This window comes from Somniosus microcephalus, chromosome 18 (assembly GCF_052327205.1).
Source record: "Somniosus microcephalus isolate GS21.2 chromosome 18, FLI_Smic_1.0, whole genome shotgun sequence".
Classification (NCBI taxonomy): Eukaryota; Metazoa; Chordata; class Chondrichthyes; order Squaliformes; family Somniosidae; genus Somniosus; species Somniosus microcephalus.
This window is the reverse complement of record NC_141004.1, coordinates 5,164,637-5,177,046: the sequence shown is the minus strand read 5'-3', so window position 1 is coordinate 5,177,046 and position 12,410 is coordinate 5,164,637. Positions and strand designations below refer to the sequence as shown.

General features: G+C 48.4%; 1 protein-coding gene across 3 annotated transcripts in view; it reads right to left on the bottom strand.

Moving 5' to 3' along the window:
- The window catches only part of foxp4 (forkhead box P4), a 728,261-nt gene that overhangs the window by 3,775 nt on the left and 712,076 nt on the right, over positions 1 to 12,410 (bottom strand). For all 3 annotated transcript variants that reach the window (XM_086010975.1, XM_086010973.1, XM_086010974.1), the window contains one exon: positions 9,683 to 9,846. In XM_086010975.1, the coding sequence (XP_085867101.1) occupies positions 9,683 to 9,846 (164 nt within the window). The remainder of the gene's footprint in view (positions 1 to 9,682; positions 9,847 to 12,410) is intronic.

Sequence of the window (12,410 nt, the reverse complement as noted above, 5' to 3'; positions counted from 1 at the left end):
TCCGGTTTCCTCCCACAGTCCAAAGATGTGCGGGTTAGGTTGATTGGCCATGATAAAAATTGGCCCTTAGTGTTAGGGGGGATTAAATATGTGGGGTTACGGGGTTACGGGGATAGGGCTTGGGTGGGATGGCTGTCGGTGTAGGGACCGGGTGCTAGGGTTTGGATGATCAGCCATGGTCTCGCTGAATGGCGGAGCAGGCTCGAAGGGCCGAATGGCCTGCTCCTAGTTTCTATGTTTCTAAGTACAGGAAACTTTGTGATATCTGGCACCGACAGGACCGAGCTGTTGCCGTCCCATCAAAACTGCCGGACAAACCAGCATTAATGTTGAAACATACGGAGATTTTGAGCTCCGTATCAGGCAACAAACCCTGTTGCTTAGCAACAGCTTCTAAACAGTCGGCCGTACCTTGCAAGTGTCTCTGTAGCTTAGCAACAGCTTCAGCAAGACCTTGCAGAGCCTGACTGGTGAAAAAAAAGCAACGAAAAGAAAAAAAAACTAACGAAACGGCTCCTGATTTTTGCCGGTGGCTCGAGCATTCCGGACATTTAACCTCTGGATAAACCAAAGTTTCCTGTAATCAGGAAGGCAAATTGAATGTTGGCCTTTATGGCAAGGGTGTTGGAGTATAAAAGTAGGGAAGTCCTGTTACAACTGTACAGGGCGTTGGTGAGACCACACCTGGAGTGCTGCGTACAGTTTTGGTCTCCTTATTTAAGGAAGGATACACTTGCATTGGAGGCAGTTCAGAGAAGGTTCACGAGGCTGATTCCTGAGATGAGGGGGCTGACTTATGAAGAAAGGTTGAGCAGGTTGGGCCTATACTCATTGGAGTTTAGAAGAATGAGAGGTGATCTTATTGAAACATATAAGATACTGAGGGGGCTCGACAAGGTAGATGCAGTGAAGATGTTTCCCCTCATGAGGAAATCTAGAAGTAGGGGACATAGTTTCAGAACAAGGGATCACCCATTTAAAACTGAGATGAGGAGGAATTTCTTCTCCCAGAGGGTCGTAAATCTGTGGAATTCTCTGCCCCAGAGAGCTGTGGAGGCCGGGTCATTGAATATATTTAAGGTGGAGCAAGACAGACTTTTGAACAATAAGGGAGTGAAGGGTTATGGGGAGCGGGTAGGGAAATGGAGCTGAGCCCAAGATCAGATCAGCCATGATCTCATTAAATGGCAGAGTGGGCTCGAGGGGCCGAATGGCCGACTCCTGCTCCTGACTCTTATGTTCCTATGTTCATTTAATCTCCTCCCACAGCCCATGTACACTTCACCCTATCATAGACTCTACCCACCCACTGAATCTCCTCCCACAGCCCGTGGACACTCTCCCCTATCATAGACTCTACCCACCCACTGAATCTCCTCCCACAGCCCGTGGACACTCTCCCCTATCACAGACTCTACCCACCCACTGAATCTCCTCCCACAGCCCATGTACACTCTCCCCTATCGCAGACTCTACCCACCCACTGAATCTCCTCCCACAGCCCATGTACACTCTCACCTATCACAGACTCTACCCACCCATTTAATCTCCTCTCACAGCCCATGTACACTCTCCCCTATCATGGACTCTACCCACCCATTTAATCTCCTCTCACAGCCCATGTACACTCTCCCCTATCATGGACTCTACCCACCCATTTAATCTCCTCTCACAGCCCATGTACACTCTCCCCTATCATAGACTCTACCCTCCCATTTAATCTCCTCTCACAGCCCATGTACACTTTCCCCTATCATGGACTCTACCCACCCATTTAATCTCCTCTCACAGCCCATGTACACTCTCCCCTATCACGGACTCTACCCACCCATTTAATCTCCTCTCACAGCCCATGTACACTCTCCCCTATCACGGACTCTACCCACCCATTTAATCTCCTCCCACAGCCCATGTACACTCTCCCCTATCATGGACTCTATCCACCCATTTAATCTCCTCTCACAGCCCATGTACACTTTCCCCTATCATGGACTCTACCCACCTATTTATGCTGGAGTCCATTATTAAGGAAATGGTAGCAGGACATTTAGAAAATCTTAATACAGTCAAGCAGAGTCAGCATGGTTTTATGAAAGGGAAATCATGTTTGACAAATTTGCTGGAGTCCTTTGAGGATGTAACAAGCAGGGTGGATAAAGGGGAACCAGTGGATATGGTGTATTTTGATTTCCAGAAGGCATTCGATAAGGTGCCACTTAAAAGGTTACTACATAAGATAAGAGCTCACAGGGTTGGGGGTAATATATTAGCATGGATAGAGGATTGGCTAACTAACAGAAAACAGGGAGTCAGGATAAATGGGTCATTTTCCGGTTGGCAAACTGTAACTAGTGGGGTGCCACAAGGATCAGTGCTGGGGCCTCAACTATTTACAATCTATATTAATGACTTGGATGAAGGGACCGAGTGTAATGTAGCCAAATTTGCTGCTGATACAAAGATGGATGGGAAAGCAAGTTGTGAAGAGGACACAAAGAATCTGCAAAGGGATATAGACAGGCTCAGTGAGTGGGCAAACATTTGGCAGATGGAGTACAATGTGGGAAAGTGCGAGGTTATCCACATTGGTAAGAAAAATAAAAAAACAAATTATTATTTAAATGGAGAGAGATTACAAAATGCTCCAGTACAGAGGGACCTGGGGGTCCTTGTGCATGAAACACAAAAATTTAGCATGCAGGTACAGCAAGTACGGTGGCATAGTGGTTAGCACTGTTGCCTCACAGCACCAGGGACCCGGGTTCAAATCCGGCCTCGGGTGACTGTCTGTGTGGAGTTTGCACATTCTCCCCGTGTTTGCGTGGGTTTCCTCCGGGTGCTCCGGTTTCCTCCCACAGTCCAAAGATGTGCGGGTTAGGTTGATTGGCCATGATAAAAATTGGCCCTTAGTGTTAGGGGGGATTAAATATGTGGGGTTACGGGGTTACGGGGATAGGGCTTGGGTGGGATGGCTGTCGGTGTAGGGACCGGGTGCTAGGGTTTGGATGATCAGCCATGGTCTCGCTGAATGGCGGAGCAGGCTCGAAGGGCCGAATGGCCTGCTCCTAGTTTCTATGTTTCTAAGTACAGGAAACTTTGTGATATCTGGCACCGACAGGACCGAGCTGTTGCCGTCCCATCAAAACTGCCGGACAAACCAGCATTAATGTTGAAACATACGGAGATTTTGAGCTCCGTATCAGGCAACAAACCCTGTTGCTTAGCAACAGCTTCTAAACAGTCGGCCGTACCTTGCAAGTGTCTCTGTAGCTTAGCAACAGCTTCAGCAAGACCTTGCAGAGCCTGACTGGTGAAAAAAAAGCAACGAAAAGAAAAAAAAACTAACGAAACGGCTCCTGATTTTTGCCGGTGGCTCGAGCATTCCGGACATTTAACCTCTGGATAAACCAAAGTTTCCTGTAATCAGGAAGGCAAATTGAATGTTGGCCTTTATGGCAAGGGTGTTGGAGTATAAAAGTAGGGAAGTCCTGTTACAACTGTACAGGGCGTTGGTGAGACCACACCTGGAGTGCTGTGTACAGTTTTGGTCTCCTTATTTAAGGAAGGATACACTTGCATTGGAGGCAGTTCAGAGAAGGTTCACGAGGCTGATTCCTGAGATGAAGGGGTTGACTTATGAAGAAAGGTTGAGCAGGTTGGGCCTATACTCATTGGAGTTTAGAAGAATGAGAGGTGATCTTATTGAAACATATAAGATACTGAGGGGGCTCGACAAGGTAGATGCAGTGAAGATGTTTCCCCTCATGAGGAAATCTAGAAGTAGGGGACATAGTTTCAGAACAAGGGATCACCCATTTAAAACTGAGATGAGGAGGAATTTCTTCTCCCAGAGGGTCGTAAATCTGTGGAATTCTCTGCCCCAGAGAGCTGTGGAGGCCGGGTCATTGAATATATTTAAGGTGGAGCAAGACAGACTTTTGAACAATAAGGGAGTGAAGGGTTATGGGGAGCGGGCAGGGAAATGGAGCTGAGCCCAAGATCAGATCAGCCATGATCTCATTAAATGGCAGAGTGGGCTCGAGGGGCCGAATGGCCGACTCCTGCTCCTGACTCTTATGTTCCTATGTTCATTTAATCTCCTCCCACAGCCCATGTACACTTCACCCTATCATAGACTCTACCCACCCACTGAATGTCCTCCCACAGCCCGTGGACACTCTCCCCTATCATAGACTCTACCCACCCACTGAATCTCCTCCCACAGCCCGTGGACACTCTCCCCTATCACAGACTCTACTCACCCACTGAATCTCCTCCCACAGCCCATGTACACTCTCCCCTATCGCAGACTCTACCCACCCACTGAATCTCCTCCCACAGCCCATGTACACTCTCCCCTATCACAGACTCTAGCCACCCATTGAATCTCCTCCCACAGCCCATGTACACTCTCCCCTATCATAGACTCTACCCACCCACTGAATCTCCTCCCACAGCCCGTGGACACTCTCCCCTATCACAGACTCTACCCACCCACTGAATCTCCTCCCACAGCCCATGTACACTCTCCCCTATCACAGACTCTACCCACCCACTGAATCTCTTCCCACAGCCCATGTACACTCTCCCCTATCACAGACTCTAGCCACCCATTGAATCTCCTCCCACAGCCCATGTACACTCTCCCCTATCATAGACTCTAGCCACCCATTGAATCTCCTCCCACAGCCCATGTACACTCTCCCCTATCATGGACTCTACCCACCCATTGAATCTCCTCCCACAGCCCATGTACACTCTCCCCTATCACAGACTCTACCCACCCATTTAATCTCTCACAGCCCATGTACACTCCACCCTATCACAGACTCTGCCCACCCATTGAATCCCCTCCCACAGCCTGTGTACACTCTCCCCTATCACAGACTCTACCCACCCATTGAATCTCCTCCCACAGCCCATGTACACTCTCCCCTATCATGGACTCTACCCACCCATTGAATCCCCTCCCACAGCCTGTGTACACTCTCCCCTATCACAGACTCTACCCACCCATTGAATCCCCTCCCACAGCCCATGTACACTCCACCCTATCATAGACTCTAGCCACCCATTCAATCTCCCACAATCCATGTACACTCCCCCCTATCATGGACACTACCCACCCCTTTAATATTTCCCACAGCCCATGTTCACTTCACCCTATCACAGACTCTACCAACCCATTGAATCTCCCTCCACAGCCCATGTACACTCTCCCCTATCATGGACTCTACCCACCCATTTATTCTCCTCCCACAGCCCATGTACACTCTCCCCATCACAGACTCCACCCACCCATTTAATCCCCTCCCACAATCCATGTACACTCTCCCCTATCATAGACTCTACCCACCCATTTAATCCCCTCCCACAGCCTGTGTACACTCTCCCCTATCATAGACTCTACCCACCCATTGAATCTCCTCTCACAGCCCCTGTACAGTCTCCCCTATCATGGACTCTACCCATCCATTTAATCTCCTCCCACACTCCATGTACACTCTCACCTATCATGGACTCTACCCACCCATTGAATCTCCTCCCACAGCCCATGTACACTCTCCCCTATCATGGGCCGCGAGTTCACCAACCGAGGCGGGTCCGGTGCGGTCGGGGTCGATGTCGCGGTCTCAACCAACTGCCTACTGCAGCCCGCACTCTTCAAGTGATTTTACATTAATTGGGCTTGTTAAGCCCGCCCTGCGATGTTCCCGCCAATTAAATTGAAGCGGGTCTGATGATGTCATTTGATGACATGTCATCAGCCAGTTTCCTTAAAGGGGCCATGTCCACATTGAATTTGACATTTGTGCTGTCAGTGTTCTACTGCATTGAGATGCTGCAAACTCTGACAATCACTGCACAGAGGAGCAGGGCTGCACCCAAGCTCTTCCATGTCTCCCTCTATATGTTTATGGAGGGAGTCACAGCTCGCAGAGAGGTTCTCTTCCCTTCCAAGGGCGGAAGAGACCTCCCCAGGAGATCAACGCAGCCTGGTTGCATATCACACAGGCGGGCACAAGCATGGATGTCGTCGGGAGGGCCAGGCTGCAGTGGCGCAAACCTTTCAATGATCTGAGTAGATCACAAAACATTACTGCCATGCCACACTGAACCTCATCCTGCTGTGCCACTCATCACATCCACATCACTTTGCCTTCTCTACCTGTACATCTTTACTCACACCAACTTACCTTGCACCTCCACCCATCCCTCTCTCTCTCTCTCTATCTACATTATCACTTCCCCATCTCACTAGCCACCCCACACACTCACCCTCAGCCTACTGCAAGCATACCAACTAACAACACACAAGGGTAGGCACCTGGGTGGTTTAGCCAATGTTCATGTGAAGTTTCTGTTAATGTGTTGTCAAACATTGAAATCTATATTTTCAACACTTTACCTTATTGGAAGGATCTGCACTCACCTTTAAAAGTGTCTTAGTGAGTCCCAGTGAATGTTGAGACATAACTTCCCCTCCCCCCAATTGTGATGAGTGTGAAAGGAATGGCTTGGGGCATTGCAGGGATGCTTTATGGTGTCGGTGTGGGATGGTGTCAACCTGGTGCATCATGTGGCAGCCAGGGTGTACAGCGTCAAGTGAAGTAAATCTGGCCATGGTGAGGCCATCCCTGGCCTCCCGGGCAGCAATGTTGTCAGGTGCTGATGCCCTGTGTCCTGTGCAGCATCAGGTGATTGCGGAGAAGGTTGTTATTGTTGTTGGTGACGTTGGTGTGCCTGGTGATGTTGGTATTGGGGCTGATTGTGAAGAGATTCAGAGGACTAAGATGAGATTTTTACGAGGGCACCAATGTTGCTGGAATAGATGGCAGCTGAAGTTGAGATGACAGAAGTGATCTGTCAATGGTGAGAGAGCTTGCTCCAAGGAGGTGACACTGGATAGAGAGTTTACTCCAAACACTTCCAAACTGCATACAGCTCAAAAGTGTCTTCCAAGTCTTGAAGGCTGAAGCTTCTGACATTGGAAAGTGACCAGCTGTGAAATGGTAGCTTTCAGATCACTTTTGCAGCAGTCACCTATTCACAGCAATGGGGAGACATAGAGAGCCCGACCTACTTACCTGACGTGATCTCCGAAGAATGTGAACCTCATTAAAAAAGTGGTAAAATAGAAATAGGCTGGCAAAATAGTAGTTAACAAGCATTTAACAAGCAGTCAACTATCTTAAATGCCTCCCCACGTTGCTTGGTGTCAGGTCTGTTCTGAAATCGCAGACCCGACACTTTGGAAACTTACATGGAGGCGGGTTCGGAGCGGGCTCCCAACCCGCTGTCAATCATTTCAATTTTGACAGCGGACCCGCCTCCGAACCCGCCCTCTGAGCGGCCTTGGACCCTACTAATCTCCCGAGTGAAAACTCTGCATAATTACTCGCATCACCCTCAAAGGGAATCAAGTCAAACTCCACCATGTTTGTATATCTCCATGCTCAATCCCAATCAACCTCACGCAATCCCAGTTCAGGTACAGTACTGCTAGACACAGAGCAAAGCTCCCTCTACTTTGACTAACCTCACAAGAGGACTTGCCATTGCACCGGTGTGGCAATGTTTCCATTCTTTGAGGAAGTAACATATAGGGTGGATAAAGGGGAACCAGTGGACGTAGTGTATTTAGACTTCCAAAAGGCATTTGACAAGGTGCCACACAAAAGATTATTGCTTAAGATAAAAAATCACGGGATTGGGGGTAATATTCTGGCATGGATAGAGGATTGGCTATCTAACAGAAGGCAGAGAGTTGGGATAAATGGTTCATTCTCAGACTGGCAATCAGTAACTAGTGGTGTTCCGCAGGGGTCAGTGCTGGGTCCCCAACTCTTTACAATCTATATTAACGATTTGGAGGAGGGGACCGAGTGTAACATATCAAAGTTTGCAGATGATACTAAGATGGGAGGGAAAGTAGTGAGTGAGGAGGACATAAAAAACCTGCAAGGGGACATAGACAGGCTAAGTAAGTGGGCAGAGATTTGGCAGATGGAATACAATACTGGAAAGTGTGAGGTTATGCGCTTTGGCAGGAAAAATCGTAGAGCAAGTTATTATCTTAATGGCAAGAAACTTGAAAGTACTGAAGTACAAAGGGATCTGGGGGTCCTGGTGCACGAAACTCAAAAGGTTAGTATGCAGGTGCAGCAAGTGATTAAGAAGGCCAATGGAATGTTGGCTTTCATTGCTAGGGGGATAGAATATAAAAATAGGGAGGTATTGCTTCAGTTGTACAAGGTATTGGTGAGACCGCACCTGGAATACTGCATACAGTTTTGGTGTCCATACTTAAGAAAGGACATACTTGCTCTCGAGTCAGTACAAAGAAGGTTCACTCGGTTAATCCTGGGGATGAGGGGATGGACATATGAGGAGAGGTTGAGTAGATTGGGACTCTACTCATTGGAGTTCAGAAGAATGAGAGGCGATCTTATTGAAACATATAAGATTATGAAGGGGTTGGATCGGGTGGATGCGGGGAGAATGTTCCCGATGATGGGTGAAACTAGAACTAGGGGGCATAGTCTTAGAATAAGGGGCTGCTCTTTCAAAACTGAGATGAGGAGGAACTACTTCACTCAGAGGGTGGTAGGTCCATGGAATATGCTGCCCCAAAAAGCTGTAGAAGCTACATCATTACATAAATTTAAAACAGAAATAGACAGTTTCCTAGAAGAAAAGGGAATTAAGGGTTACGGGGAGCGGGCAGGAATTTGGACATGAGTCTAGGTTCAGATCGGTCATGGCCTGTGGGTAGCGGAGCGGGCCCAGGGGCTGTGTAGCCTGATCCTGCTCCTATTTCGTGTGTCTAATTCTGTTAGATTCAGGAGATGGTTCTGTGATAGTAGATTGGCGGTTAGGATCAGATCAGCCATGATCTTATTGAGTGGCGGAGCAGGCTCGAGGGGCCGATTGGCCTACTCCTGCTCCTATTTCTTATGTTCTTATGTCATTAGGCCTGTCTGAGTGAGCTTCCCAATTGGTGTTGAATTTGGGGCAGTTTTATGCTGCGGGATTCCCGCTGGGAATCGGACTGAGGAGGCCCAAGCTAATTTCACTCAGTCTTACAGCCAGCAGGTGGCGGAAACTTTCACCCTCAGTGGCTTGGGCAGGATGTAAACCCAAAACCCCGAGGTGAAAGGCTTGTGTTCACCCATCACCCCCTGTGCTCACTGACCTACATTGGCTCCCGGTCCGGCAACACCTCCATTTTAAATTTCCCATCCCTGTTTTCAAATCCCTCCATAACTTAGCCCCTCACAATCTCTGTAACCTCCTCCAGCCCCACAACCCTCTGAGATCTCGGCGCTCCTCCGATTCTGGCCTCTTGAGCATCCCCGATTTTCCTCGCTCCACCATTGGCGGCCGTGCCTTCAGCTGCTGAGGCCCCGAGCTCTGGAATTCCCTCCCTAAACCTCTCCACCTCGCTATCCTCCTTTAAGACGCTCCGTAAAACCTACCACTGTGACCAAGCTTGCCCGAATGTCTCGTGTGGCTCAGTGTCAATTGTTGTCTGATTACGCTCCTGTGAAGGGCCTTGGGATGTTTCACTGTGTTAAAAGCGCTCTATAAATGCAAGTTGTTGTTGTGTCTAACCCATTAGACCTCTCACCATAACTCAGAGCCCAGCCCCCAGCCTCCAGCCCCCGGAGCCGGTTCGTACCCGTGCTGTTGAGGGGAGAGCCCGGGACTGCTGCTCCCGTTGCTGTTCACTTGCTCCACAGTGCTACTGACATCATCGTGGCCCACGTGCATCAGGCCACTGGCCGACGTGTTCATCAGGGCCGGGCTGTTGAGCAGCTGCATGTTGCTTTCGGCCAAAGCTGCCTGGAGAAGACGGGAAGAAGGTTCAAAACCAGTTAACACACTTAAAGGTCATTCAGATTTCCTTACCCAGAATGTGGGACTCGCTACCACGGGGAGTGGTTGAGGTGAATAGCACAGATGTGTTTAAGGGGAAGCTGGATAAACACATGAGGGAGAAAGGAATAGAAGGTCTAGAACCGAACAGGCTGGGGCTCTTTACTCTTTAAAAGAGAAGATTGAGGGGTGACCTGGTAGAGGTCTTTAAGATTATGAAAGGATTTGAAATAGAGGTCATAAATATGAGAGTCACTAATAAATCCAATCGGGAATTCAGGGGAAACTTCTTTACCCAGAGAGTGGTGAGAATGTGCAACCCTACGTAAACTCGAGCTCATCCAAAACTCAGCTGACTGTCTCCTTACTTACACTAAGTCTCGTTCACCAATCTCCCCTGTGCTTGCTGACCTACATTGGCTCCCGGTTTGACAACGTCTGTTTTAAAATTCTCATCCTTGTTTTCAAATCCCTCCATGGCCTCGCCACCTCCCTATCTCTGTAATCTCCTCCAGCCCCACAACCCCCCGAGATCTCTGCACTCCTCAAATTCTGGCCTCCTGTGTATCCCCAGTTTCCATCGCTCCACCATTGGCGGCTGTGCCTTCAGCCGCTGAAGCCCCAAGCTCTGGAATTCCCTCCCTAAACCTCTCCGCCTCTCTACTTCTCTCTCCACCTTTAAGACGCTCCTTAAAACCGCCCTCTCTGACCAAGCATTTGGTCAACTTCCTAATATCTCCTTCGGTGGCTCGGTGTCAAATTGTTTTATTGATAATGTTCCTGTAAAACACCTTGGGATGTTTGGCTATGTTAAAGGCGCTATATAAATGCAAGTTGTTGTTGATGTGAGATGGAGAACCATCAAAGGAGGCCTCAAAGACTGGTGTTGTGTTACTGTACTTACTAACATTGAACCACCCCCGATTATAGGCCACATCCCAAACTTCAGCTCCTCCCAGGAAATAAAATCATTGTTATTAACTTGTGTATAGGCAACACCCTTTAGGTATTTAAAAAGTGCAGCCTATATTTGAGTAATTACGGTATGTGGATGCTCTGGCAGCTTCCAGTGGCAGTGCTTGTGACCGCAGCAGTGTGAGAAAACACACTGGGGCATCGGTTCGCTACTCAATAATTACACTGAGGAAAACCTCTCTCAACTCCAGTCTACATTTGCACCATATTATCATGTGGTAGGATATCGAGCTAGTTATAGGATATCGAACCAGTTATAGGATATCGAGCCATTTAGAAACATAGAAACATAGAAGATAGGAGCAGGAGTAGGCCATTCGGCACCTCGAGCCTGCTCCACCGTTCAATGCGATCATGGCTGATCATCCAAATTCCAGTGCCCTGTTCCTGCCTTCTCCCCATACCCCTTGATCCCTTTAGCCTTAAGAAATATATCTAACTCCTTCTTGAATATATTTAATGAATTGGCCTCTACTGCCTTCTTTGGTAGAGAATTCCACAGGTTCACCACTCTGGGTGAAGAAATTCCTCCTCATCTCTGTCCTAAATGGCTTACCCCTTATCCTTAGACTGTGACCCCTGGTTCTGGACTCCCCGACCATCAGGAACATCCTTCCTGCATCTAGTCTGTCTAGTCCTGTCAGAATTTTATAAGTTTCAATGAGATCCCCTCTCATTCTTCTAAACTCCAACGAGTACAAGCCCAATCGACCCAATCTCACCTCATACGTCATTCCTGCCATCCCAGGTATCAGCCTGGTGAATCTTCGCTGCACTCCTTCCATGGCAAGAACATCCTTCCTCAGATAAGGCGACCAAAACTGCACACAATACTCAAGATGTGGTCTCACCAAGGCCCTGTACAACTGCAGCAAGACATCCTTGTTCCTGTACTCAAACCCTCTCGCTACGAAGGCCAACATACCATTTGCCTTCTTAACCGCCTGCTGCACCTGCATGCTTACCTTCAGCGACTGGTGCACAAAGACGCCCAGGTCTCGTTGCACTTCCCCTTCTCCCAATCTATTGCCATTCAGATAATAATCTGCCTTCCTGTTTTTGACACCAAAGTGGATAACCTCACATTTATCCACGTTATATTGCATCTGCCAAGCTTCTGCCCAATCACCCAACCTGTCCAAATCATACTGGAGTTTCTCGGCAACCTCCTCACAGCACACACGCCCACCCAGCTTTGTGTCATCTGCAAACTTGGAGATATTACATCTAGTTCCCTCATCCAGATCATTAATATATATTGTGAATAGCTGGGGTCCAAGGACTGATCCCTGCAGTACCCCACTAGTCACTGCCTGCCACTCGGAAAAAGACCCGTTTATTCCAACTCTTTGCTTTCTGTCTGCCAACCCATTCTCTATCCAAGTCAATACCTTTCCCCCAATCCCATGTGCCTTAACTTTACATGCTAATCTCTTACGCGGGACCTTATCAAAAGCCTTTTGAAAGTCCAAATACACCACATCCACTGGTTCTCCCTTATCTATTTTACCAGTTACATCCTCAAAAAATTCCAGTAGATTAGTCAAGCACGATTT